Raw genomic sequence first — 27,712 nt, 5'->3', positions numbered from 1 at the left:
TTTAGAAAAACTAATGACACTGTGCTTTATTTGGTAACAGAATAAAAGGGCATGGCGGGAGCTCTGCCAGAATGGTCCCTAACATTCTTCCGAACCAGGATGTTATTAACGTTTCAACATTGTTAGTGTAAGGTGGAGTGTTGCTAACTACTTCAAAGGTTGAGACAAACTATAAAGGTGAATCCTTTAAGAAGGAAAATGAGCTAGTTTTCTTTTTGTTCCTTTAAACACACTAGCCAGAAATACCACCCCATCTATAATGAGGACTATACACAGCAGCACCAAAAAGGCCATTTACAGAGTTTTTCTTCAATAGAATCCACTTGGATGTATTAAGAAATTCCATCTTAGTTAAAAGCAGTTCACGAAGGACCTAACTGGTATTTAAACTTGTCAAGGCATGGGGACGTGCAAATTCAGCAGCAAAAGACTCCATTGTTTTGCCTCAAGGGAAAGTGATGGTGGTCAGAGGGGCCAGTTCCAAGGGCTGGTCCAGGGGGGGACGTTGGTCTTGGTACTCTGCCACATGCCCATTTCGGTGGTGACCATACTCAAACTTGATCCGCAGCTCGCCAATCTTGGACTGGGGAAGGATATCTGGGATCCACTCAATGATGAAAGGGGTTGGCTCCTTTTGATCTGGGGAAGTGTTGCCTGAAGACAAAGAAAGACCAAGAAAGGAACACTGATTAGTACAATTCCAAATTTTAACTCTACCAGGGGTGGGCAAACTTTTTGACTCAAGGGCCACAATGGGTTCTTAAACTGGACCGGGGGGCCGGAACAAAAGCATGGATGGAGTGTTTGTGTGAACTAATATAAATTAAAAGTAAACATCATTATATAAAAGGGTACGGTCTTTTTTTTTTAGTTTTATTCATTTCAAACGGGCCGGATCCAGCCCGCGGGCCGTAGTTTGCCCACGGCTGGTCTAGACAGATCTCACTCTGTTCGGGAATAAAAAAGGAAAAGAAAAATTAGCTTTAAAAAAAGCTATATGAGAAAAAATAACAAGGAAAACAACAAGAATCAAGGGAAAGTAAGAGGAATTACTGTATCTATTCAAAGGAAAATTTCAGGGAACTGTGTGGCATCCTTGAATAAAATAAGACCGAGACGTAAGAAAAAGGGCCAAAAGAATCATAAGGCGAGCCCAGACTGAGAGGAAAGGACAGCTGGATGAGATTAAAAGGGAGACTAGTAAAAAATAGTCCTGGCAGGGTGGTTTAGTTGGAGCATTGTCCCATACACCAAAAGGTGGTGAGTTCAATTCCTGGTTGGGGTGTGTACAAGAGGCAACTCTCTCCCTTACTCTCTCTAAAATCAAATTTTAAAAAAGCCCAACCAGCGTAGCTCAGTGGTTGAGAGTCAACCTATGAACCAGGAGGTCACAGTTGGATTCCCGGTCAGGGCATATATCCAGGTGGGCTCAACACATGTGGGGCCTGCAGGAGGCAGCCGATCAATAATTCTCTCTCATCACTGATGTTTCTATCTCTCCCTCTCCCTTCCTCTCTGAAAATCAATTAAAAATATATATATAGCCCTAACCGGTTTGGCTCAGTGGGTAGAGCATCGGCCTGCAGAATCAAGGGTCCCAGGTTCAATTCCGGTTAAGGGCATGTACCGTGGCTGCGGGCACATCCCCAGTGGGGGGCGTGCAGGAGGCAGCTGATCGATGTTTCTAACTCTCTATCCCTCTTCCTTCCTCTCTGTAGAAAATCATTAAAATACATTAAAAAAAAAAATATATATATATATATATATAGCCATTACACTTTGAACTTCCCATTTTCTCCAATGAACTCACTGTTTATAACAATCTCCTTTAAACAGACCCCTTTCCTCTATAAAAGAACCTCCGTTTTGTTCTCTGGACTTGCACATGGTTTGCAGGTCCTGAACTGCAATACTTTGCTGTTTCCAAATAAACCCATTTTGCTGGAGAAATATCTGACTTTAAGGTTGATACCTTAAAAGAAAATAAAAAAATATTTTTAAAAAAGACTTAATTACATGATTCATTTTAAAGCTATGTAAGACTTTATATTAAATAAGTAACATCTCTACTAGCTCAAATTCATATAGTCGATTAGTGATAATTATGGGCTCTTTGTCTATTTTTAAAAATATATATTTTTATTGATTTCAGAGAGGAAGGGAGAGACAGCGAGAGAAAGACAGAAACATCAATGATGAAAAAGAATCATTGATTAGCTGCCTCCTGCACGCCCCACACCGGGGATCAAGCCCGCAAACTGGGCATGTGCCCTGACCGGGAATCGAACTGGTTCACAGGCTGACGCTCAACCACTGAGCCACACTAGCCAAGCTCTTTGTCTATTTTTTAAAAATATATTTTATTGATTTTTTACAGAGAGAATTAGAAACATCGATGAGAGAGAAACATCGATCAGCTGCCTCCTGCACACTCCCTACTGGGTATGTGCCCGCAACCAAGGTACATGCCCTTGACCAGAATTGAACCTGGGACCCTTGAGTCCACAGGCCGACGCTCTATCCATTGAGCCAAACCGGTTAGGGCTCGTTGTCTATTTTTAATAAAATAATTTATTTTTGTATTATATTAAATAAAAACATTTTTATAGCCCTGACCGGTTTGGCTCAGTGGATGGAGCGTCGGCCTGTGGACTCAAGGGTCCCAGGTTCGATTCTGGTCAGGGACATGTACCTTGGTTGCAGGCACATACCCAGTGGGGGGTGTGCAGGAGGCAGCTGATCGATGTTTCTGGTTCTCTGTCCCTCTCCCTTCCTCTCTGTAAAAAATCAATAAAATATATTAAAAAAATTTTTTTTATAGCCCTAACCGGTTTGGCCCAGTGGATAGAGCGTCAACCTGTGGACTGAAGGATCCCGGGTTCGATTCCGGTCAAGGGCACATGCCTGGGTTGTGGGCTCGATCTCCACAGCCAATCAATGATTCTCTCTCATCATTCATGCTTCTATCTCTCTTTCTCTCTTCCTCTTCCTCTCTTTCTGAAATCAATAAAAATATATTTTAAAAAATGTTTTTATAGTACTATACAAATACTATCATATTTGTATAATCTATAATAATAAAGCATAATATGCTAATTAGACTGGACGTCCTTCCGGACGAAGCTGGGGCTGCGAGTGAAGCCCGGGTCCCAGGTGCCTGCTGGCGGCCAGAGGGAAGCCCAGGTTCTGGGTGCCAGAGGGAAGCCGGTGCCAGCAGCCGGGGGAGGAAGGCCTACTCTTGCACGAATTTCATGCATCGGGCCTCTAGTAATTTAATAATAACAACTATAACAAGTAGCACTTAATGAGCACCTACTGTGCCAGGTATTATCTTAAGTGATTTACAATGCATTAATTTAATGCTCAGCAACTCACTAAGAGACAGATTCTGTGATTCCTATTTACAGATGAATAAACTGAGGTAAGGATAGATGAAGTCTTTCTGCTTAGTTACACAACTAGTAAGTAGGTGGACCTGACTTTAACTCCAGGCAGTTTTGGACTTCAGAGCCTACACTTCTAGCCATCTAATACTCACCTCTCTTTCCACTGATTAGACTATCATCTTTTCCAGGACAGTAAACTATGTCACTTTTGTTCATCACTGTACCCCAAGACAGCATAGTGCCTGGTTCATAGTAGGCACTTAATAAAGACTTGTTGAATGAAGAATGAATGAATGAATGCCAGCCATAATTTAAATTACCTTAGTATTACTATCTATCAAGCAGGCCTCATTCATTTACCTAATTGTGTACTTATTCTTTTAGGAGAAATTTAGACATTAGAATTATTTTGTCAAATTCTTGTGACTATATTCCTACATATATACAGGGTGTCCCAAAAATGTATACACACTTTAACAGCTGATAGCTCTATGTTTCTTTCTTTTCAGATTTAGCTGATTGGAATTAATAATTATTCCAAGTGTGTATACATTTTTGGGGGAACACTGTATTTTTAAGGGAAAAGAGGTATGATCCCATGTTTTAGAAACTCTTCATGTACAGAAAAGAGTCTGGAAACTCTTCATGTATAAAAAAGAGTCTGGAAAGGTTGCTGTTTTTGGTGGGTGCGATTACAGGTGGTTATTTTTCTTCTTTATAAAATCTATGATTTCTCTATAATGAATACTTATTACTTCTATAATTTTATTTTTAGAGCCCTGGCTCAAATGAATCAAAATACCCTATCTCATGATTACCTTTACAAGATGAATAAATGTGCCTTCTTTATTTAAGGTCAAGATCCAAAATCTAGGACAATGTGTTGCACATAGTTGACTTTCACAGGAAGATGCACTATTGAAACCACCAATCACTTACCAACTTTGAGAAAAGTTTTTAGTTCCAAGGGTCGTAGCACTGGTTGTTTTTCTATACGACCGTAGGTTTCTGCTATGCTCTCTACTTCCACTTTAGGGCATTTAAACAGCTCATACGTCCCATCCCGGTTCTGGATAAAACTTCGGGTAATTTCCAAGGGCATCTGGACATGGAGACAATACCAAGAAAGGTGAGAAAGAAAAACTTTCAAAATAGACAAATATTTGGATGAGAATAGATTGTTTATGTATTCACTGTTCCTCATTAAGCACATCCAAATTAATTAAAACTTCCCCTTGTATTTTCAACTAAATTCTGTCAACAAATCTGCCTTTGTTTTCCTTATACCATTCATATCTTGGCTTTCCTTTTTTCTCTGTAACTTTAATTTGAACCCCAACATCTTCATGTCTACATGACCACTACTAGCATAGACTTGCTCTAAATTTGTTTTTTTTTCCCTTCCCCTACTTATCTGCTAGAACATTCTCCTAAAAACTCTATTGATAGCACCTACAGCTGACCTCACCATCCTGTGTGCTTCACACCATCCTTGGGACTGAGCCAGACAGAACTTGAACTGAATTTTGTCTTTGCCACTAAACAGCAGGGTGAGCATCTCATAGCCTGTTTCTCATCTGCAAAATACATGAATGAGGTGATACAGGTAAATAACGCCCAACAGATAGAAGCTCAATGATCATTAGCTCTTTTCCCTCACTTGACTTTGCTTTGGGTTGCACACTGCCTCCCTAAACACCACTTATTCCAAGATAGAAGCTGCCTCTGCAATATCTTGCATTTAAGGAAGTTCCTCAAATGTCTTTAGTGCTAACATAGGCCTTTATTCTTCTGAACATAACAGCTACCAAGCAATTTATTCTTCTTCTGAACGTAACAATGTCTTGAAATTAAGCTTCTCTTAACACATCAAATCACATTATCCTGAATTTTCTATAATATTCCATTATTGTAAGAAGGGAAAACCCTCAAATTTTCAGAGTCTGCTGGACAAAAATGTTTTAAAATATCTCATCTTTCCCTTGTGAAAAAGAACACAAACTGAGGGTCATTTCTCTAATGAGAACTAAATTGCAATTTGGGGAGGAGCAATTAATTGTGCTAGGCCCATTAATTTCACAAATAGTGTAGCATCTCAAATTATTTACAAATTTTTTAGTTAATTTAGGGCTCACCATAGATAGTTATTTAATATATAGGAAAAATCATTCCTGCTTTCTGATCCCAAAGGCAAAGAAAAAGAATACTCCAATTTAAGATACCTTTTCAAGCTCTAGGGAATACCCATTAAAATTAAGAGTCAGCACTATAAAGCCATGAATATTTCTGAATAATCTCTTTTTTTAATCTTTTATTTATTAAATTTATTGGGATGACATTGGTCAACATGAACAGGTTTCTGTTGTGGGTTTCTATGTTACATTGAATAATTTCTTAATATGAAAAACAGAATTCTCTTTGGTGTCTGTAACTCAAGGAATTGGTATAAACATACTTCCCAAACTTGCTTCCCTCTCTTCTCCTCTCTGCCCTCCCACTATTGTAGAAATAAACTCTTACCTCAGGGGTATCTAAGATTTGTTTAACTTGCAGGATATTAGTGATATGCCAGGTATACTTGGAAAAGGTTCCCAGTGGCAGGGCATCTTTTCGAACAAAAGCTTCAATGTAAAAAGGGAACAAAATTAGCCTATCCAAACATAGCATTCTCTTTCCCTATTGTTACCCAGTTTCTAGAGATTTCAGTGCAGTATTATTCTTTCCTTATGGAATCTCAGCAAATTCCAAAAAGAAGTTCTAGAGGCAAATATATAATAGGGTTTGACATAAATGTGACAAACCAAGTGATAAAAATTTCTGCTATATGAAGTTTCTGATGCTTCTTTGAGATGCTACTTATTTCTGTTACCTTAGAAACTTGTTTTTTTGTTTGGTAAAGCTACATGCACAGAACTCCATTATAAAACAATTTCTTACACCTCTTACAGATTTAGATATATCATCAGAGGTCAAATTACAGTCCTTAAAATTTTAATTACATGGAGTCTAAGCCTGCTCACATGATTGCCAATCCATTGCCCTACCTGCAGGAATATAAAGGGGTTCCACTGAAAGTCTGCAAAACTAGCTAAGGGATGAGTTAAAATTAATGTATTAGGCCTAAAGTTTAAAATGGAAGAAAGAATCAACCTTGCTTGAAAAGTCAGGAAGACAAGCGTGAAGACAAAGATTTTCATGGCTCTAAACAGTGATTCACAGCTTGCATTATTCAAATACAGAATTAAACTTCAAACAGTCCCACAGTCCCTATTAAATCATCAAGTAACAATTTTAAAAAATATATATTTTTACTGATTTCAGAGAGGAAGGGAGAGGAAGAGAGAGATAGAAACATCAATGATGAGAGCAAATAATTGATTAGCTGCTTCCTGCATGCCCCCTACTAGGGATCAAGCCTAACAACCCAGGCATGTGCCCTGACCAGGGATCAAACCATGACCTCTTGGTTCATAGGTCGACACAACCACTGAACAACACTGGCCAGGCTCATCAAATAACAACTTGTTGAAGAAATAGCATTGATTTCTAGCTGTCATTACTGAGTAATTCTTTCTTCCTCCCTTCTCTCCCTTATTTCCTTTTGCTACCCAATAAGTATGTTGAGATATCTAATAGAAAGATGTTATGTAAAACCAAGAAATAAGTACCAGAATAATGTAATGATAGTGTTCCAAGCCTAAGAATAACTCTAAAATCTTCATCAAAAATTAGGAGTCACAAAAAAATAAGTTTTAGGTGTTTTTGTGTGTGTGTGTTTTTAAATATATATTTTTATTTCCGAGAAGAAGGGAAAGGGAGAGAGAAAAAAAAACATCAATGATAAGAGAATCATTGATCTGCTACCTCCTGCACACCCCCTACTGGGGATTGAGCCTGCAACCTAAGGATGTGCCCTGACTGGGTATCAAACCATGACCTGGTTCATAGGTCAACGCTCAACCATAGAGCCACACTGGCTGGGCAAGTTTTAGTTTTGATACATACTGTAATATGCTTCCAAGAAGCCAGCCCAATAGTGATCGGAGCCTGCAATGCTTTTGTTGAAATTGATTCATATCTAGATAATATCAAACTTCTTGGTGGGCACATTTATTGCACTTCATTGTTCTTTTACCAAGTCTGCCGCTTTCTGAATTGTTCCATTAACTTGCACTGGAATAAATATGGGGTTGCACTGAAAAGTGTGATCATTATTCCAAGAGCTGACTGGCTAAGGCTTCATGCTCTCAGCATGCAGCTAGAAGTCCTAATCCTGAAAACTCCACACGATTTTTTCAAACATAATTCCCTAAGGACAAGACATCTGTGGCTATTGTTGAAGAAAAAATCCCGTACCTGTGGTGGAGTTGGGAAGCCGTTTTTTTGTACTTCCAATAGATATTCTCTGTTGTAGGGCATCAAAAAAAGACTGAGGAATGTGGAACACCAGTGGCTCTGGTTTGCCTTTAGGAAATAAGAAGAAACTCATTCAGTTCAAATAGATCAAATTTTTATGCCAGAAATTTGAGAGCTCCTAGTTGGAGGCACAGTTACTTCAACTAAAAGTGTAATGTTAAGCCCTAACTGGTTTGGCTCAGTGGATAGAGCGTCGGCCGGTGGACTCAAGGATCCCAGGTTCGATTCCGGTCAAGGGCATGTACCTTGGTTGGGGGCACATACCCATTGGGGAGTGTGTGGGAGGCAGCTGATCGATGTTTCTCTCTCATGATGTTTCTAACTCTATCCCTCTCCCTATATGTAAAAAAAAATCAATAAAATATATATATATAAAAAAAAAGACTTAAAAAAAAGTGTAATGTTGAAACTGTGTTCATTTGCACTCTGCAATGGCTAGGCTTATGAAAGTATGTGGCAGCTTTGGTCAATGAATTAATGTTATAAGGAATTATCTATGTTGTCACAGTATTTAAATCATAATGTCACTTCAGAGGTCAGTTCTGTAGGATTTTTTTTATAACTATGTTTTTATTGACTTTAGAGAGAAAGGAAGGGAGAAGGATAGAGATAAAACCATCGATGAGAGACATCAATTGGCTGCCTCCTGCACACCCCCTACTGGAGATTGAGCCTGCAATCCAGGCATGTGCCCTGACTAGGAATATAACAGGGGACCTTTTGGTTCAGGGTCGACACTCAACCACTGAGCCACACTGGCCAGGCAGTTCTGTAGGATTTTTTTTTTTTAATGTATATTCTGGGTAGTTTTGATTGGTAAAAAAATGTAATTGTGATTTAAATACTACATAGTGTTGGGATATTTTTTTACATGCACAGGCTTTATGAGCCAATAAAACTATTTCAAAGTTAAAAAATAAACCGGTGGACACAAGACACTAGGGGGTAGGGGCCAGGGGAATGTCAAGGGGGGGAAAAAGGAGACATATGTAATACTCTTTGTAATACTTCAAGCAATAAAAATTATTTAAAAAAAAAAAGTTAAAAAAAAGAAGAAACTCATATAAAGTGCAACAAAGGAAAAAAAAACTTAGTGACCTTCTGATGTGTAGAGAGAGGTGGAAGAAATGGAATTGAAGGACAGTAATAATTAAAAATTTCACTTTATAAAGAGATTTCTTTATAAAATGGCAAAAATAAGGCTTTGGTTGGCCTTTATGAGTCAAGCATTGTCACCTTCCCTACTGTTGATCCCTTGAAATCATAAAAAAATATAGCAGATCCTTGTCATCAATACCACCAAGGATAACTTTTCAAATCCCCAATTTTGTAACCACCACCACAACACAAACTTTTCCTTGAAAGGTATATGAAATAAGAAGAGATGAGAACAATGAGGCTGAGATGAGAAGGCAAACTTGATTTACTCCTGCTCTCTCCAAGCACTTGTATGTGCATTCATGTCTAAACAGAGTAACTACATGCCCTCTCTCAGATGTTCAGGACCCGGAATGCCAGAGACCACAAAATTAGGAGACTATTTATCCAATAAACACCAGTCTTGCTCTCTGAATATGATCTAAAGGCAGGAAAAATGTTTGAAAATACTTAACAAACCTTTAAAGAAGCTTACAAGACACTAGGTCAACAAAAGTCAATAGAGTGTTCAAAGGAGGGGTTGAAAGAGTTCTGAGTCTTTCTTAAAAAACTGTGTCCAAGGGGCTACCTAGCCCCAGCAGAGGGAAAACATCCAGAACCACGTGGATAAACAAACAACTTAAAGAATATCTCTTACAGAAAGACTCTTTTTTAAAAAAATATATGTTTATTGATTTCAGAGAGGAAGGGAGAGGGAGAGATAGAAACATCAATGATGAGAGAGAATCATTGATCAGCTGCCTCCTGCACGCCCCCTACTGGGGATCGAGCCCACAACCCAGGCATGTACCCTTGACTGGAATTGAACCCAGGACCCTCAGTCCACAGGCCAATGCTTTATCCATTGAGCCAAACCAGCTAGGGCCAGAAAGACTCTTAAGGACAGTTCAGATGCCTTTTTGGAACAAAGGTCAAGCTAACACCATCAAAGATCATACCCCCAAGATCAAAGCTATCCACCTTTACTTATTATTTGCTGTTTTCCTCTTCCATTTCTAAATTCATTTTGCTGATACTGCATTTAAATTATGTAAGTATTTCCTTCTTTCACTTAGATTTCTACTTTTTGTGGCCCAGTGTATTTGGGAGTCAAGCCCAGTTATTTTTTCTATCAGAACAGAGAACTCACCCTAGCCAGTTTGGCTCAGTGGATAGAGCATTGGCCTGCAGACTGAAGGGTCCCAGGTTCGATTCCAGACAAGGGCATATTCCCAGGTTGCAGGCTCAATCCCAAGAAAGGGGCATGCAGGAGGCAGTTGATCAATGATTCTCTCTCATCATTGACATTTCTCTCTCCCTCTCCCTTTCTCTCTGAAATCAATAAAAATATATTAAAACAAACAAACAAACAAACAAAAAACAACAACACAGGGAACTCTAGTCCAGCCAGTGTGGCTCAGTGGTTGAGTGTTGACCCTTGAACTATGAGGTCAAGATTTGATTCCCGATTAGGGCATGTGCCCCAGTTGCAGGCTTGATCCCCAGTAGGGGGCATGCAGGGGGCAGCTGATCAATGATTCTCTCTCATCACTGATTTTTCTATCTATATCTTCTCCCTTCCTCTCTCTAAAATCAATAAAAATATTTAAAAAACAAAACAAACAAAAAGACAACAGAGAACTCTAGCACAATTACTTTAATTGATCCTAGTTTCAGCAACAGCCCCAGCTGGGTGACCAATACTTACCATCAAATTGATAGTGCATGGTTTGATGGATGCGTTCTGTGACACTGGCCAGCCAGTCTTGGAAGGATAAGGTCACTTGTGCCTCATCTAACAGCTGACTGCAGGCTGGTAAAAACAAAAAACAATGTCTTAGTAACTTATTTTTTCTTACAAAAGAAACAGTTAATTGAAGTTTGAAAAAGTTAAAGTGTTTGCACAGATAAAAAAAGAACAAGAAGCTGAAATTCAAAGAAATTAAAATAGAAGATTCTAGATTTTTTCCCCCCAAAGAATCCATTTAGGAAAAAAGAAATGAAAAGCTCTGAGATACTAATAGGGTCAAGATTAGTAACCACAGAAAGTTTGCAGCCTTTCAACACTAAACTGCAAAGTGAAGAATGGCCTTGTATAATGGCTTTTAGAGATCTATAAATTAGTCCTTTTTCTGATTAACATGTCCATATGCACAGAAATATTCTATTCTATTCTATTTCTTCTCCTGAAATGTCTTCACATTTCTAAAGTATAGCTTCTTTTATAGAGATATACCAATGCCATAACTACTATCCATTTGAAATTAAAATTCTCACTGGTAAATGCATATAGTGATAATTTAGATTAAAAGCTATTTCCTTTCTTCTTTGTGCCAAAAGGAAGTGATGAAAATTTGTAGAAAACCTTCTACCTCATACAGTTGATCTGTTTATTTACTGACCTTCCAAAGACATTTGTTCCTGGGATGTGTAAGTTCTTAATTATTGGTCTTATATTATCTTTATGTATTGGTCTTCAAAATCAGAGTATGAGGGCAGGGATGTTATCTAGTTTTTAATCACCCAGTCATATTACATGGCCAACAATATCTTAGCAAGTATTCAAAAAATACTACCAAAATTGAACTAAACTATTTTTATAAAATGTGTAAGTAGAAGTTTATAAACGGTTGATTCCCCAAATAGCTGTGCTTAATTATTCTCATTAGAAAAGATATATATGTGTATATATAAATATGTGTTATGTTCAAATTTAGTTATTCTGTCTTCATAAATTCAGAACAATAGCTATGCTATTGTTTTTAGGTATGTTTTCAAACTTCACTAACTGTAGAGAACAGACTATATTATTTTTTTTTCAATAAATATTTATCACTGAATAACTATAAACATGTTTCTTTTTCAACTTTGGCTGCCCTAGCTGGTTTGGCTCAGTGGATAGAGCATCAGCCTGCTGACTGAAGGGCCCCAGGTTTGATTCCGGTCAGGGGCAAATGCCTAGGTTGAGGGCTCAGTCCCCAGTAGGAGGCGTGCAGGAGGCAGCCGATCAATGATTCTCTCTTATTATTGATGTTTCTATCTCTCTCTCTCCCTCTCCCTTCCTCTCCGAAATCAATAAACATAAAAAAAAAAACAAAAAACCAACAACAACTACTTTAAATCTCCATACTAAGTGTATGTGGCTAATAAGCAAGAGGGAAAAATCTTACAAAATACCTCTACCAAAACATGTCAGTAATTTTTGTTGGATTTGTTACTTAAACAATACAATTTGTTGTTGTTTTTTCATTTATTTTTATTGATTTCAGAGAGGGAGAGAGAGACAGAAACATCAATGATGAGAAAGAATCAATGACTGGCTGCCTCCTGCACGCCCCTTATTAGGGATGAAGCCCCCAACCCAGGCATGTGCCCTGACCAACAATCAATCTGTATCTTGGTTCATAGTTCGATGCTTAACCATTGAGCAGCACTGGCTGGACTACAATTTGGTTTTGAGCAAGATTTGAGACCCGTGGGACAGGACAGACTTCAGTCTTAGTGCCTACTAGTGTTTATCTTAACATTCCTTTGGGGACACCATGCAATGTTTCTTTGGATTTATTGCTTTTACCTTCTTTCGGATGCTTTCCCACCTTTTTAGCTTATTCTGGGACAGGGAAACTTACCCTGCCTTTTTAATGAAGAAGCAACCACAGGCTTTTTCAGGCCACTTTTCCTTAGATTACTGCTCAGTGCATCCTGAGGCAACAGTGAACTGTTCGTCTGTGCACCTAAACCATAAATCATTACAGTGTTTAATAACATGCCTATAGAATATAAATAGATTCTATATTCATTTCTAAAGAGTGTAAAACATAAAAAGTCTTCAATAATTTCTAAGTTAGCTTTGATAATTTCTAACTTAGGATTAGCCTTTATATATAATATTTTAAATTTCTGAAAATCTAGGAAAGTGGGGAAAACCAGAAGTGAAAGAGAAAAAAATTTCACCCATTGTTTCTACCTCTTAGACAATTACTATTGATTTTCTGGTGAACTATCTTCCTTTCTTTTCCCTATGAATAGATTATTTTGCTGGTTTTTGTGATTTTATGTAGCTGTGATTTTACCAGGACTGCTAGATTTAGCCAAAAAATAAATAAATAAAATTTCAAATAGCCCTAACCGGTTTGGCTCAGTGGATAGAGCGTCAGCCTGCAGACTCAAGGGTCCCAGGTTCGATTCCGGTCAAGGGCATATACCTTGGTTGTGGGCACATCCCCAGTAGTGAGTGTGCATGAGCCAGCTGATTGATGTTTCTCTCTCATAGATGTTTCTAACTCTCTATCTCTCTCCCTTCCTCTCTGTAAAAAAAATCAATAAAATATTTTTTTTAAAAAAAATTCAAATAAATGAATTTTTAACATAAGTATGCCCCAATTTTGCATGGGAGATAATTATATTAAAAATTTTTTCATTGTTTATCTGAAAGTCAAGTTTGAGCATTCTGTACTTTGTCTGGCTACCTGAGTGACCTAAAAATGTCTCCAAATTCTATGTAATCATTTTTAGTGGTTGCCTGATATTCTAGCAAGTGGTTTTATCATGGTTAGTTTAACGATCCCCAGTATTGGGCTTAATTGTTTCTAATTTTTTAATATTATAAACTAGAGGCCTGCATGGGTGGGGTCCCTCGGCCTGGCCGGCAATCGGGCCGATCGGGGCAGTCTCGCACAGTCTCGACAAGGCCAGCCGGAAGGGAGGGACCGTAGGAGTTTAGCCAGATGCGGGAGGTTGGCTGTGGGAGCACACTGACCACCAGGGGGAAGCTCCTGCGTTGAGCGTCTGCCCCCTGGTGGTCAGTGGGTGTCATAGCAACCAGCGGTCACCCCGTTCCTAAAGGTCACTTAGGCTTTTATATATATAGATAACGATAAAATGAACATTTCTCGATAAAATGCTTTTCCTGTACCAAGGATTATTTCCTTAAAAATGATTATTTAGAAGTGGGCTATGCATCAAAGGGAAAGAACTTTACTGTTTGAATTTCAAGATTTCCTGGGAAAGACCAATAAGTAAATATTTAACAACAATCTCTGCTACACACTGCTGCCAGAATTACCTTACAGCATGAAAGTGATCATGTCACTTTGTTTCTCTACCTTTCTCCAACTTCCCAGCACTAAAACTCCTGTGCATAATCACCTGACCCACCTTTAGCAATTATCCCTATGAGTAGTAGTATTTTTCAGGTTCTTAACAGATAATCATGGCAATTTACACTGCACTAGCCATGCCAGAGAGCCTGAACTTCACCTCTTTTACCTGTGGTCTCATAATTTTAAAAATCTTAGTTAATTTGGTAGCAAAAAGTATCTTATTTTAACTTTTGTATTTCTAAAATTTTTGCATTTCTCTGTTCACATTTGGAGTTTTGTCCACATTTGTGGACCAGGTAAATTTTTCTCTTTATTTAAAGTCTATGTCTTTTGACACTTATCTACTAGGGTACTTCAGCAGTTTCATATTGATTTGTAAGGGTCCTTAACTGACAGTGGTATTATTACTTGTTATTTGCAAGTAACAAACTATATTCCTATGTTAATGTAGAAAAGATAATGAATTATTGTCACAAGTTTTTAAAAACATTCTATGGATGAAAACCTTATAACACTGTCCAAAGGCAGTTTAAGGTTTAAGACTAGTCTGAATGTTTAAGGGATGAACAAACATATTCAATAATAAGAGCTGAGTTTGGTTTGATCTTTTATTTAATCAGTAAAACCAACTCTTAGCTTGACTGGACAAAGAATTATCACTGGACGGTATAATTTTTTCAGGAAAAGAAACACATAAAAACTGATTCTTATCATTGCTGAAATCCAGTGAAACACATAAAACAATCTCTAAAGATAAAACCATCCTATAAACAAACCAAATAGCTTCTTACCAGATACTTCATCCTTTTTCCTCTTCTTTGCCTTCGATGGAGTAGACTCACAAGCTGATACTGTGGATTCTGAATGGCAGTCCAACTGGGGCACAATAATCTCTTTAAGACCTAAAATATAACATATTTCTGAATTATTAATACTACCCAGGAGGAAGTATGGGTCTCTACTTAGAGAAAAATTAACTTATAAAAATCCAAATCCCCAAACAATGGAGTGATTGCCTACATTAAAAAAGTTCCTTTGAAGTGCAAATCAAAATGATGACATGTCACCTCACACCTGTTCGAATGGCTGTTATCAATAAGACAAGAAATAACAAGTATTGGAGAGCATGTGGAGAAAAAGGAACCCTCATACACTGCTGGTGAGAATGAAAACTGACACAGTCACAGTGGAAAACAGTATATAGATTCCTCAAGAAATTAATAGAGCTACCATCTGACCCATCAAGCCTTCTTCTGGGTACCTACCCAAATAATTTAAAAACAGTTATTCATAAAGATATATGTACCCATATGTTCATTGCAGCATTATTCATGGTAGCCAAGACATGAAACAACATAAGTGTCCTTCAATGGATGATTGGATAAAGATGATACAGTACATATGTACAACGGAATACTACTCAGCCATAAGAACGATTAAAGTACTGACATTTGTAACAACATGGACGGATCTTGAGAATATCGTGTTAACAAAATAAGTAAGATGGAAAAGGACAAAAAGCATATGATTTCACTCATATGTGGAATATAAAAAAGCAACAAACAAACAAAAACAAATTCATAGACACAGACAACAGTTTGAAGGTTAACAGAAGGTAAAGGGGTAAGAGGGGGATGAAGAGGGTAAATGGAGTCAAATACAGGGTGTCCCAAAAAATGTATACACTTTGAATAATTATTAATTCCAATAGGTTAAATCTGAAAAGAAATAAACATCAATTGAGCTAACAGCCATTAAAGGTGTATACATTTTGGGTGAACACCCTATATTTGGGAGACAACTCTAAGGGTGGTGAGCACACAATGCAAAATACAGATGATGTATTATAAAATTGTATATTTGAAACTTATACAATGTTATTAACCAATGTCACCCCGATATATTTAAAAAACAGATTGTGGACCTGCGATAAAAAACAAGTTCTTTTAAAGGGCAGCCCAAAACATGATTTTATTCATAGAACATTAACTTGATTGGAGGCTTTACAGAGAAATATAAACCTAAAAAGTTGGGAGCTGCTACCAACTAAAGATTATTAAGAAATGAAAAGAGCCCTAACTGGTTTGGCTCAATGGATAGAGCGTCTCTCTGTGGACTGAAGGGTCCCAGGTTCGATTCCAGTCAAGGGCATGTACCTTGGTTGCGGGCACATCCCCAGTTGGGGGTGTGCAGGAGGCAGCTGATTGATGTTCCTCTCTCATCGATGTTTCTAACTCTCTATCCCTCTCCCTTCCTCTCTATAAAAAAATCAATAAAATATATTAAAAAAAAAAAAAAAAAGAAGAGCGCTGGCCGGGGTGGTTCAGTTGGTTGGAGGGTCGTCCCATGCACAGGAAGGTAGCTGGTTTGATCCCTAGTCAGGGAGCATAGGAGGCAACCAATAGATGTATCTTCTCCCATTAATGTTTCTCTCTCTCACTTCCTCTCTTAAAAAAATAATCAATAAAAATATGTTAACAACAACAAAAGACTTGATTTAGAAACTTTAAAGGTTTTCTTTTAAACCAGGTACTTGTTTTCTCCATCTTCAAAGACATTAAAAAAGCAAACAAGCCAAAATAAAAGGGATTTTTTTGTTCTATGTTTTTATTAAATAGGGTATCTGTGGAAGAGTAAAAAAAATCAAAGCAAAGCTGATTTTACTAGATTCATTGTCTCAATGAAAATGTTCAAGTCCCTTGATCATTAATTTCAACCAACCAAACAACCTTTATGCAAGTGATGACTGGGATTAAAAGAAGGAATGCTTTTCATTTGAATTATCTAGCAACTGCTTCTGAAGGTCGCTAGGACAATCTCCAAATGCCATTAGTGGAACACTTTCATTGTCATTTCAGAAAAACAGAGTGTGTCACCATACCACCTACCGCTGGAATCAAAATTTAGGAAGTCTGAGAATTCCTGAGCCAATGTCTCATCACTGGCAAAGGCACAGATGCAAGCAAAGAAATGAATGCATCTCTGTGCTGCCTCATCCTTGGAGGCATTCGACTTGTGCGACTTCAGAGTCTGGCAGGAACAGAAGAAACGGCGTTCAGGCAAGCTTTTGGCACTGATTTTCTGCACAAAGGACGTATGCAAGTACCCCAAACTATGCTTCTGGCTCGCCTTGCATTTCACCACCAAAATGTTTTTAGTAATTCTCTGTACGAGCGGACCCGTGGGCTCTGTGGCCAACTGCCAGATGGTTTGCTTGGTTTCTGAGGAGGCCTGCATTGCATTCAGGACGGAGCTCTTTAGAGTCAGAGGGGTGGCCTCTGCCTGACAGTTTATTGCCAACTTGATGTGCTGGCACTGGTTTTCCACAACACCCTGGGTGGCGGCTTTCAGGCAGGAGGGGACATAACATCGTCCAGAGCTCAGCTGAGTGATGATCGTCCCATCTACCGTTTGGATTGTCGTCTCTGAAACACCTAGCTCTACAAAGCATCTGTAGTCGGGGCCCCGGTCTCTTTGCCGCACTGAGTAGACCTGCAGGTCAGAGCCTGTTATGATTTTGACAGCTTCAACACTCGGCTGCTTCCGTGCACCATAGCGGAATATGGTTCCACATGTCTTGTTTTTACAGCTCAGTCCCCGGGTTCCATTGTATGTGCCGCATCGGGGACACTTTCTTATTCCCCTCAATGTGGCCTTCCCCAAATCAGATAAGAAAGATGGGACTTTAGTCCTCAGAGAGTTTGGTTCCATTTTTCATAGGCCCCTAGAAAAAGCAATAAGCCCATCAGCATGAGTATACATACACACACACAGAGTTAAAATCACTTATGATATTTAATACAGAAAGTGAAACATAAAGAAGCTACCAGGTGCTCTCCTTCCTTGGAATACACCAGGGCCTTTTTCTTTCCCTCTACCCTCCCCCTTTCCTTTCCCCCACTTCCTCCCTGCCCCAGACAGGTTACCATTAGCCTCCTCACTCTCAAGCTCCAAGGGCCCATCCTTTACCTCTATAACTTGCTTCCTACGCTCATTTCTTCTAGGAATTACTTCTTCTACATCTGTGATTTACCAAGTAAATGTTCTCTTACTAAAAAAAGAAGCTATCCACTATTTTCAAATTGTACCCTCAAACACAACATCAATTTAAACCCTCAAACAGCCCTAGCCGGTTTGGCCGAGTGGATAGAGCACTGGCCTGCGGACTGAAAAGTTCTGGGTTCGATTCCAGTCCAGGGCACAGGGGTGGGTTGCAGGTTTGATCCCAGTAGGGGGCATGCAGGAGGCAGCCGATCAATGACTCTCTCTCATCATTGATGTTTCTATCTCTCTCTCCCTCTTCACTCCTCTCTGAAATAAAAATATATTTAAAATAAATAAACCCTCAAACGAAATAAAAGTGGAGATCTCTATATAGTTTTAAAAACCAAATGTAATAATTAAAGCATTTCTTTAGGTTCAATCCTGTTTTATAAAACAACCTAGATTAGTTAACCTAATCTGTACATGCACAGATATTTAACTTAAGCAAGGACTGGAGAATGGAAAAGGTTAGTTCTTTCCCTTCCACTGTTCCACACAACGCCCAGTCCAATCTTACCTGTTTCAGCTGCCAGAGCATCCGGAAAACAGTGTGACCTAAATTCAAAAGACCTAAAAAGGTGTTTCATTAGTTTGTGATAGTCATAGAGGACAAGCGAAGACATAATCATTTACAGAGTAAATGTTACTGCTTAACCCAAAGTCTTCTGAAGTTTGAACTCCAGAGTATAACAATGCAGACATTCGGCATCCTCCAGCCCGGTGTTTCACAAAGATTCCCTCTGCCTTATGTGGAGATCTTGGCAGTCTATAAATAAAACAAGAAAAAATACTAAAGTTATGCAAAGACAGAATGATTTTTTCCTTCAGAATGGGAATCTAAGTCTTTCACAAATATTTGAAAAATATTTGACAGAAATTGTTATAGAAATGATTGCTTTGTACTTCCAACTGCAAGAAAAGAGTGTGAATGGCACTACACAGGGAGTTGTCAAGAACACCTAGACCAAATCTAATTAAGAACTCACACATCCCAGGAACAAATGTCTTTGGAAAGTCAGTAAATAAACAGATCAACTGTATCAGGTAGAAGGTTTTCTACAAATTTTCATCACTTTCTTTTGGCACAAATAAGAAAGGAAATAGCTTTTAATCTAAATTATCACTATATGCATTTACCAATGAGAATTTTAATTTGAAATGGATAGTAGTTATGGCATTGGTATCTTATCTAATAAAGAGGGAATATGCTAATTGACCCTCACACCATTGCAATGATGGCGGCACCCACAGCCAATAAGGAGGGAATATCCTAATTGACGGCCCTGCCCTCAAAGATGGCAGCGCCCACAGCCAACAAGGCAGGAATATGCCAATTGACTGTCACGCCCTCAAAGATGGTGGCGCCCACAGCCACAAGATGGCGGTGCCCAGTCTCCTCAGCCCCCCAACTGCCCATGGCCAGCCTGACACTGGGGATCAAGCCCACAACCAGGGCATGTGCCTTTGACTGGAATCAAAGCCAGAACCCTTTAGTCTGAAGCTCTATCCACTGAGCCAAACCAGCTAGGGCAAAAATACCTCTTTATTGAGGTATATTTTACATACCATAAAGTTCACCCATTTAAGTGTAGAATTCAGTGATATTTATGAAATTTATAGATTGGACACCCTTCACTACAATCCAGTCTTAGAACACTCCCCGAAAAGATCCCTTGTGCTGTTTGCAGTAATGATTCCCACCCCCAGGAAATCACTAATCTGCTGTCTCTATAGATTTACCTTTTTTAAACATTTCATTTAGAAGGAATCATAGAATATGTGGCTTTTTAAAGTCTGGCTTCTTTCACTAAATATAATGTTTTCAAGATTCCACCACATTGTAGCATGCATCCATACTTCATTCCTTTATATTGCTGAATAGTAGTCCATGGTATAGATATATCATTTTGTTTATCCATTCACCAGCTGACAGATATTTGGATTGTTTCCAATTTTTTACAATTATGAACACTGCTGCTGAGAAAATAAACATGCAAGTCTTTGTGAAGACAAATGACTTCATTTCTCTTGGGTAGATACCTAGAAGTGGAATTGCTGGATCATATGATAAGTTTCTGTTTAATGTTGTAAGAAACTGCCAAACTGGCTGTATCATTTTACATTTACACAGGCAACATATTAGAGTTCCTGTTTCTCCACTTCCTGGCCAATCAATACATGTTACTGTCTTCTCATAGCCATTTGATTATAGTATGTTGAAGTGGCATCTCACTAATGTTTCACATGCTCATTTAACCATGTGTCTATCTCATTGGGGGGAAATCTATTCAAATACTTTATTTAAGAAAACCCCAAATATTTTATCCATTTTAAAACTAAAACTGATATTTGATTACATAAAAATGAAAATTTTCTGCATGTCAAAAATTACTATAAACAAAGTCCAAAGATGAAAACAAAATGAGCAACAAAAGCAGTGCGAGACTTGTACACTAAAAACTACAAAACACCATTGAAGGAAATTAAAGACCTAAAAAAAATGGAAAAACATCCCAGGTTCATGGACCAGAAGACTTAATATTGTTAAGATGACACTACTCCCCAAATTGATCTACAGATACCATGTAATCCCTGTCAAAATCACATATACTCCCACTTGCCCCCAGAAATTAACAAGATGATCCTAAAATTCATATGAAAATACAAGGGATCTGGAAGAGCCGGAATAATCTTGAGAAAGAATAAAGTAGGACTCACACTTCCTGATTTCAAAACTTACTACAAAGCAAATTAAGACAATGTGGACAGAGAAGGATAAATACTGTATATCACTTCTATATAAAATCTAAAAATGTCGAACTCATAGAAAGAGAGAATGGAATGGTGGTTTCCAGGGGCTGAGGAGTGGGAAAAATTGAGAAATATCGGTCAAAGGGTAAAAACTTCCAGTTATGATTAAGTTCTGGAGATCTAATATATATCATGGTGATTAGTTAATAAGACTGTATTATATACTTGAAAGTTGCTGAGATCTTAAATGTCCTCATCACAAAAAAAGAAATGGCAATTATGTGATGTGATGGAGCTGTTAGCTAAGGCGATGAAGGTAATCAGTTTGCCTGTGCTATTCCCTTCCCCCTGTGCTTCCCCCGCAGGTGTGCATCTCCTAAACTCTAAGGGACCCCACAAGTTTTGCAACCAAGGGAGCAATGGGCAGCAACAGCTCAGCTTGCCCGGGCTAACCCCCTGAACCTGTCTCCAAGACCCCTTTTCTCTGACTTCCCAGTGAGCTAAGGCGGCCCAAGCTAGACTCTCCTGCTACTTCTTCTATGCTAAGCCCTTCCTTGTTTCACTGTCCCCGGGACTCGTCCTATGAAATCTTTCCTACGCAAAGTCAAGAATACACACTACTGGCTGGCCTTGGCAGACACGCTCAGGACCAGGCCCCCTCTCCGGTAACAGAAGGGAGAGTTACATCTCACCATTTTCTAATATTTGGATTTTAAACATGTACTAGTATCACTTATTACAGATTCTTTTATTTTTAAATATATTTTATTGATTTTTTACAGAGAGGAAAGGAGAGGGATAGAGAGTCAGAAACAACGATGAGAGAGAAACATCGATCAGCTGCCTCCTGCACACTCCCTACTGGGGATGTGCCTGCAAGCAAGGTACATGCCCTTGGCCAGAATCGAACCTGTGGGACCCTTGAGTCCGCAGGCCGACACTCTATTCACTGAGCCAAACCGGTTAGGGCTCAGATTCTTTTTTTTTTTTTTTAATATTTTATTGATTTTTTACAGAGAAGGGAGAGAGAATAGAGAGTTAGAAACATCGATCAGCTGCCTCCTGCACACCCCCCACTGGGGATGTGCCCGCAACAAAGGTACATGCCCTTGACGTGAATCGAACCTGGGACCCTTCAGTCTGCAGGCTGATGCTCTATCCACTGAGCCAAACCGGTTAGGGCGCACATTCTATATTGAAAGCATATACAAACAAGTGAACACAGCTTGTAAAGAACCTGCATTTTGAATCCTGCCTATAAAGGGGCGTCTCAGCAAGCGGGTGTAAAGGGAGCAGTGCTAACCCATAAATGCTCCCTAGAAGGCGGGTTGCCATTCAATTACTATTTGGCTGTAGAGCTATCCCTCTTGGTGGATGCTATTTAATGTTTGTGAAGCACACTAAGTGAACAGAACTAATGATCACCGTGAGTAAAACATAAAACTTACTAATGTTTACTAAATACAAGTAGCCCTTCCCATGCATTTTACTCATGTATTTCTCACCACTGTGGATGAAAAAGGAGCCACACACTAAAGCTGACAGGCTCAGGGGAGGCCGCAGGCCTTACAAACTCAGACACCTACAGTAACCACAAAGGATGGTCTGAAATTTGAAATTCCTAACTAAAAGTGAGTCATGGCTGTAATCATGTCCTAGGCCAATATCTTCCTTTAAAAAAAAAAAATATATATATATATATTTTTATTGATTTCAGAGAGGAAGGGAGAGGGACAGAGAGACATCAATGATGAGAATCACTGATCGGCTGCCTCTTGCACGCCCCCTACTGGGGATCGAACCCACAACCCAAGCATGTGCCCTTGACGGGGATCAAACCCTGGACCCTTCAGTCCCCAGGAGGATGCTCTATCCATTGAGCCAAACCAGCTAGGGCCAGTATCTTCCTTGACAAAAGGTCAATCTTTACCTTAACTGAGCATATTGTGAGTTTTTGTGTGTTTTTTTGTTTTTGTTTTTTTTGCATCTACCAATAACATACTTTTAAAATGTCAGGGCAATTTCCTTTTCACAAAACCCCTCGGGGCATAATTCTCCCACCAGAGCAGGAGACCCCAGAGCCTCTCGTTACAATTATCATGTTAACTGTTAACTATCCGGTACAAACGTGTGTAAAAGTAGTAGGTTGTCTATTTATCCAATCCCAGAGATTTCCCAACTTTGCTTTCTTCCACCTCGCTAATCTATCAACAATGAATTTCATGTATCCCTTACATCTTCCCCTTTGACGTTCATGTATAATAAAATAAAGTGCGAAACTGCCCTTCTCCGGAGCATTTTCTCAACCCGTTGAGGTTCTGCTTCCTGGAAACTGGCTCCAATAAACCCATACAAATCCTTCCAGATGTGGATGTTTCTTTCATCAACACCATAATCCTGTGAAGCAGGTACTAACGCACTCATCTTGAGAGAGGAAGACACTGACTCGGAGACAGTAACGCTGTGATGAAGGTCTCACAGTCAGCCATCATAGCCTAACGTGATTCTGGAATCTGGTGGATTCCTTGAAAAAACACAAATGAGAGGAAGGGGCAGGCCCAGAAGCCAGAACTCCGACTCAGGGTCCGAGGGGCTTCTATGAGCCCTCGCGGCGTGGAAGGCCGCAGAAAGGCCCAGGGAGAAACGCAGAGTCGTGTCTGGGAAAGGGGCGGCCTAGACTCTACCTCCCTCCTGGATTCCGGGACCCAGCCCGCCCCCTACGGGACCACCCAGAGCCAGTTTCCCGGCATCCTCCCCCCGCGAGGGCTCACTTCCGGTTCTAAGTCGGCCCAAGCAGAAGCAACACCGGGCTCGCGCCCTGCTCCTTGGACACGCTCTCCGTTGGGATTCTGGGCTCTACACCCGTTCCACCGCCGCCCCCGCCTTCTGTCCACGCGGCCCCCTTACCTGCCCTGTGCCCCCACCCCCCACCTCGCGGCCCCAAGGCCCCCAGCTGATGACCGCCCTCACCTCCTCTCTCTTCGCCTGCCGCGGTCTTTTACAAACGCGGCCAAACTGTTCGCTGTAACGACAGTCGTTATTGGTCAGAGCCGCGCATGCGCGGTGAGTGCCCGCCCGCCTCGGTTCGCATTGTCTGATGGGAGTTGAAGTTTCCTCCTCCTGCCGGCTGCTGAGAATTGCTGCAGAATACGCCGTAGTTTCCTGAGATTCTTCACTGGGCCTGCAGTGTTTCTGGCCGACCCTCCGAGTTCGAAAGGCACTGTCAGCTCTAGGGCTGGTCTGGAGAGTCCTGTTTCTGAGTAGAGTTCCATTGGTAATGATGGAAAAAAATCGCCTTAGATTTTCTACGTTATTAGCAGATATCGGTTGCGTCTTACCGTTTTATCAAAGGAGGTCTTGTTCAACAAATTAATGCGTTCTATCACTTCTGTGTTTATAGTAAGCTATCTTTTTTCTCTCCCTTAACTATAGTCTGACATATTATTTTAACGTTTTCCCCTTATCATGAGTTTGAAATCGGCTTCCTACGTCCTAGTTCTGGTCCTTGGGGTCACAAAGAATAAGTATAAATGCTTTTTGTTCGTGAGTGAAGATAAATCCTGAGTGCAGTGTGTTAAGGGTGAGGCCAGTGTGTGTTGATTTCCTGAAACTTTGGCCTTGGTCTGGCTACTTTCTAGTGCTGGCGCTGTGGGCAGGTTGCCTGGGAAAATGGCCCTTTCCAGGAGGTAAAGGGAGAAAGGCACATTTTCTTCTTGAGATCATATTTTTTTAGTTATTCCCCCACGCTAGGAAATAATTTATTTTGTTTACATTTTCAAGTATAAGCATATTGGTACTGGTATTAACATTTTTTTCTTCTTTGTTTAAATTAATAAACTTTTTTAGAGCAGTTGTAGGTTCACATAAAAATTGAGCAGGGTGGCCGTAACCGGTTTGGCTCAGTGGATAGAGCGTCGGCCCAGGTTCGATTCCGGACTGAAAGGTCCCAGGTTCGATTCCGGTCAAGGGTATGTACCTTGGTTGCAGGCATATCCCCAGTGTGGGGTGTGCAGGAGGCAGCTGGTCGATGTGTCTCTCTCATCGATGTTTCTGACTTTCTATCCCTCTCCCTTCCTCTCTGTAAAAAATCAATAAAATATATTTTAAAAAAAAATTGAGCAGGGTGGGAGGGAGGGAGGTAGAAGAGGGTATGGGGGGAATAAATGGAGATGAAAAAAGTAATAAAATAAAATTGAACAGAAAGTACAGACAGTGCCCATCTACTCACTCCCTGTCCCTACACACTATTGACATCCTGCACTGCAGTGGTAAATTTGTTAACAATCGGTGAACTTACATTGAAACATCATTAACACCTAAAATCCATAATTTACACTAGGGTTCACTCTTGGTGGTGTATATTCTATAGGTTTTGACAAATGTAAATAACAGGTATTGACCATTGTAGTATACAGAATAGTTTCACTGCCTTAAAAGTCCTCTGTACTGCACTAACTGTTTTGGCTCAGTGGATAGAGCGTTGGCCTGCGGACTGAAAGGTCCCAGGTTCGATTCCGGTCAAGGGCATGTACCTTGGTTGCGAGCACATCCCAGTAGGGAGTGTGCAGGAGGCAGCTGGTCGATGTCTCTCATTGATGTTTCTAGCTCTCTATCCCTCTCCCTTCCTCTCTGTAAAAAATCAATAAAATATATTAAAAAAAAAAAGTCCTCTGTACTCTGCCTATTCATTCCTCACTTCCTCCTAACCCCCTGAAACCATTGGTACTTTTACTGTATCCATAATTTTACCATTTCCAGAAGGTTATATTATTGGTATTATAGAGTATGTAGTCTTTCAGATTGGCTTCTTTCATTTAGTAATATGCATTTAAATTTCCAACTTCTTTTTAAATCTTGGCTGTATCTATAGTGAAAACCCTCTTTTTGTTCCTAATTTTACGTGTGCTTTCTTTTTCCTGATCAGTTTCATCATGATGTTATATATTTTATTAATCTTTTCAAAAGAACAAACTTTTTGGCTTGTTTGAGCTAGTTTATTATATATTTGTTTTCAATTACATTAATATTTGCTCCCATTTCATTATTTCTTTCCTTATTATTCTTTTTCTAACTTCCTAAGCAGGAAACATAGCTCATTAATTTTATCCCTTCTTTTCTATTAGCATTAAGGTTATGCATTATTTTCAAAGTGCCATTTTACCAAAAATTTTGATATGTATTATTTTCATTCATTAACAGTTTTAAATATTTAAACATTTTTACTGTGGTCTTCTTTGGCTCATAAGCTTATACATGTGTTTTGGAATTTCTACAAATTTTTGTTATTGAATTTAAAAATTGATTTTAGAAATAGAGAAACATTGATTTTTTTGTTCCATTTATTAGTATTCATGCATTCATAGGTTGATTTTTTTTTTTTTTTTTTTAGAAAGAAGGGAGGGAGAGAATGAGAAACACTGATGTGAGAGAGAACCATCAATCAGAGAACCATCAATCAGTTGCCTCCTGTATGCACCCTGATCAGGGATCAAACCCACAACCTTTTGGTGTATGGGATGACACTCCAACCAACTGAGCCACCCTGCGAGGTTCCTGAAATATATGCTTTAAAAGTTTATTTAGTATTTGATTAATCATTGGTAAATTCTCTTGGCTTTATTTTTTTACTAGAGGCCTGGTACACAAATTTGTGCACAGGTGGGGTCCCTCTGGGTGGCTTGCAGGGATAGGGCCAAAACCCGCAGTCCAATGCCACCTGCAGCTCCCGCTCATTCCAGGCCCACTGTGCCTGCCATGGTCTTGTGCCCAATCAGTCCCCTTTGGGAGAGGCTTGCACTGCCGCAGCAGTGCTCACCAGCCGTGAGCCCTGCCTCTGGTGCCCTCCCAAGGGGAGTTGCCTGCGGGATTGGGCTGAAACCAGTTCTCCGATATCCCCAGAGAGGTCCCAGATTGCGAGAGGGCGCAGGCCAGGCTGAGGGACCCCACCAGTACACGATCGATTGGGCTGGGGAAGGTCCATGGGAGGGGCCCAGGGCATGTCCAGCCCATCTCACTCGGTCCTGATCTGCCAGACCCCAGCAGCAAGCTAACCTACCGGTTAGAGCATTTGCGCCCTGGTGGTCAGTGCACGTCATAGCAACTGGTTGACCAGTTGACTGCCCCTTGGTGGTCAGTGCATGTCAGTGCAAGCAGTTGAGCATCCTTAGCATATCATTAGCATATTATGCTTTGATTGGTTGTTCTGCTGTTCAGTCTATTTGCATATTACCCTTTATTATATAGGGTTTCATCCTCTTGTTGTATGGTTGTTTTAGGTTGGTTTTTTTCTTTCAACACATTGAAGATATTATCCCTCTGAATTCTGGTTATCAACTTGCTGTTGACATATTTGATGTCAATCTAATTGTCATATCATTCTAGTATTCTTTTTTCCCTCCCTCTGCTGCTTTTAAGATCTCTGTTTTTTAAAAATATATTTTTATTGATTTCAGAGAGGAAGGGAGAGGGAGAGATGGAAACATTAATGATGAGAGAGAATCATTGATCGACTGCCTCCTGCACACCCTCCACTGGGGGTCAAGCTCACAATGCTGGCATGTGCCCTTGACCAGAATTGAACCTGGGACCCTTCAGTCTGCAGACCGATGCTCTATCCACTGAGCCAAACTGGCTAGGGCTAAGATCTCTGTTTTTGATAATTTGTCATTTGACTATGTATGTGAATATGGATTTCACTTTATCCTTTTTGGAATTCAATGTGCATCTTGAATCTGAGAATTCCTACCTTTCAACAATTCTGGAAAATTCTCAATCATTATCTTTTTGAATACTGACCATCACAAATTGTTTTCTGTCTTTATAAAACTCAAGTATTTATTTATTTATTCGTTCATTCATTTTTAATATATTTTTATT

General features: G+C 39.6%; 1 protein-coding gene across 4 annotated transcripts; it reads right to left on the bottom strand.

The window, feature by feature from the left end:
• CUNH2orf42 (chromosome unknown C2orf42 homolog) lies at positions 1–23,882 on the bottom strand. Of its 4 annotated transcripts, XM_036334234.1 has the most exons (11): positions 19,826–21,634; positions 18,603–18,851; positions 16,930–17,765; positions 14,833–14,943; positions 12,569–12,673; positions 10,648–10,752; positions 7,743–7,850; positions 5,907–6,007; positions 4,326–4,488; positions 1,811–1,972; positions 522–654 (listed from the first exon to the last, which is right to left on the bottom strand). In XM_036334234.1, exons 3-10 carry the CDS (start codon positions 17,750–17,752, stop codon positions 1,848–1,850), a joined length of 1,641 nt encoding a protein of 546 aa, XP_036190127.1. In that variant the 5' UTR covers positions 17,753–17,765; positions 18,603–18,851; positions 19,826–21,634; the 3' UTR covers positions 522–654; positions 1,811–1,847. The 4 variants fall into 4 exon arrangements, with proteins under 4 accessions (XP_036190126.1, XP_036190124.1, XP_036190128.1 ...); XM_036334233.1 differs by lacking the exons at positions 1,811–1,972; positions 19,826–21,634 and adding an exon at positions 23,807–23,882 and having other exon boundaries at positions 1–654; XM_036334231.1 differs by lacking the exon at positions 1,811–1,972 and having other exon boundaries at positions 1–654; positions 19,826–21,631.
• Positions 23,883–27,712: the final 3,830 nt, after the last annotated feature.

Source organism: Myotis myotis, unplaced genomic scaffold (genome assembly GCF_014108235.1).
Source record: "Myotis myotis isolate mMyoMyo1 unplaced genomic scaffold, mMyoMyo1.p scaffold_m19_p_14, whole genome shotgun sequence".
NCBI classification, from domain to species: domain Eukaryota; kingdom Metazoa; phylum Chordata; class Mammalia; order Chiroptera; family Vespertilionidae; genus Myotis; species Myotis myotis.
This window is presented reverse-complemented; position numbering and strand designations above follow the sequence as displayed.

Excerpts from the sequence above, each read along its gene's own strand:
- CUNH2orf42 (XM_036334233.1), bottom strand. The coding sequence starts at position 17,752 with ATGGAACCAAACTCTCTGAGGACTAAAGTCCCATCTTTCTTATCTGAT. Across the intron at positions 4,489-5,906 it reads AAATCTTAGATACCCCTGAG|ATGCCCTTGGAAATTACCCG; the intron begins GTAAGAGTTTAT and ends CTCCATGTCCAG. Across the intron at positions 655-4,325 it reads AAAAACTTTTCTCAAAGTTG|GCAACACTTCCCCAGATCAA; the intron begins GTAAGTGATTGG and ends CTTTGTCTTCAG.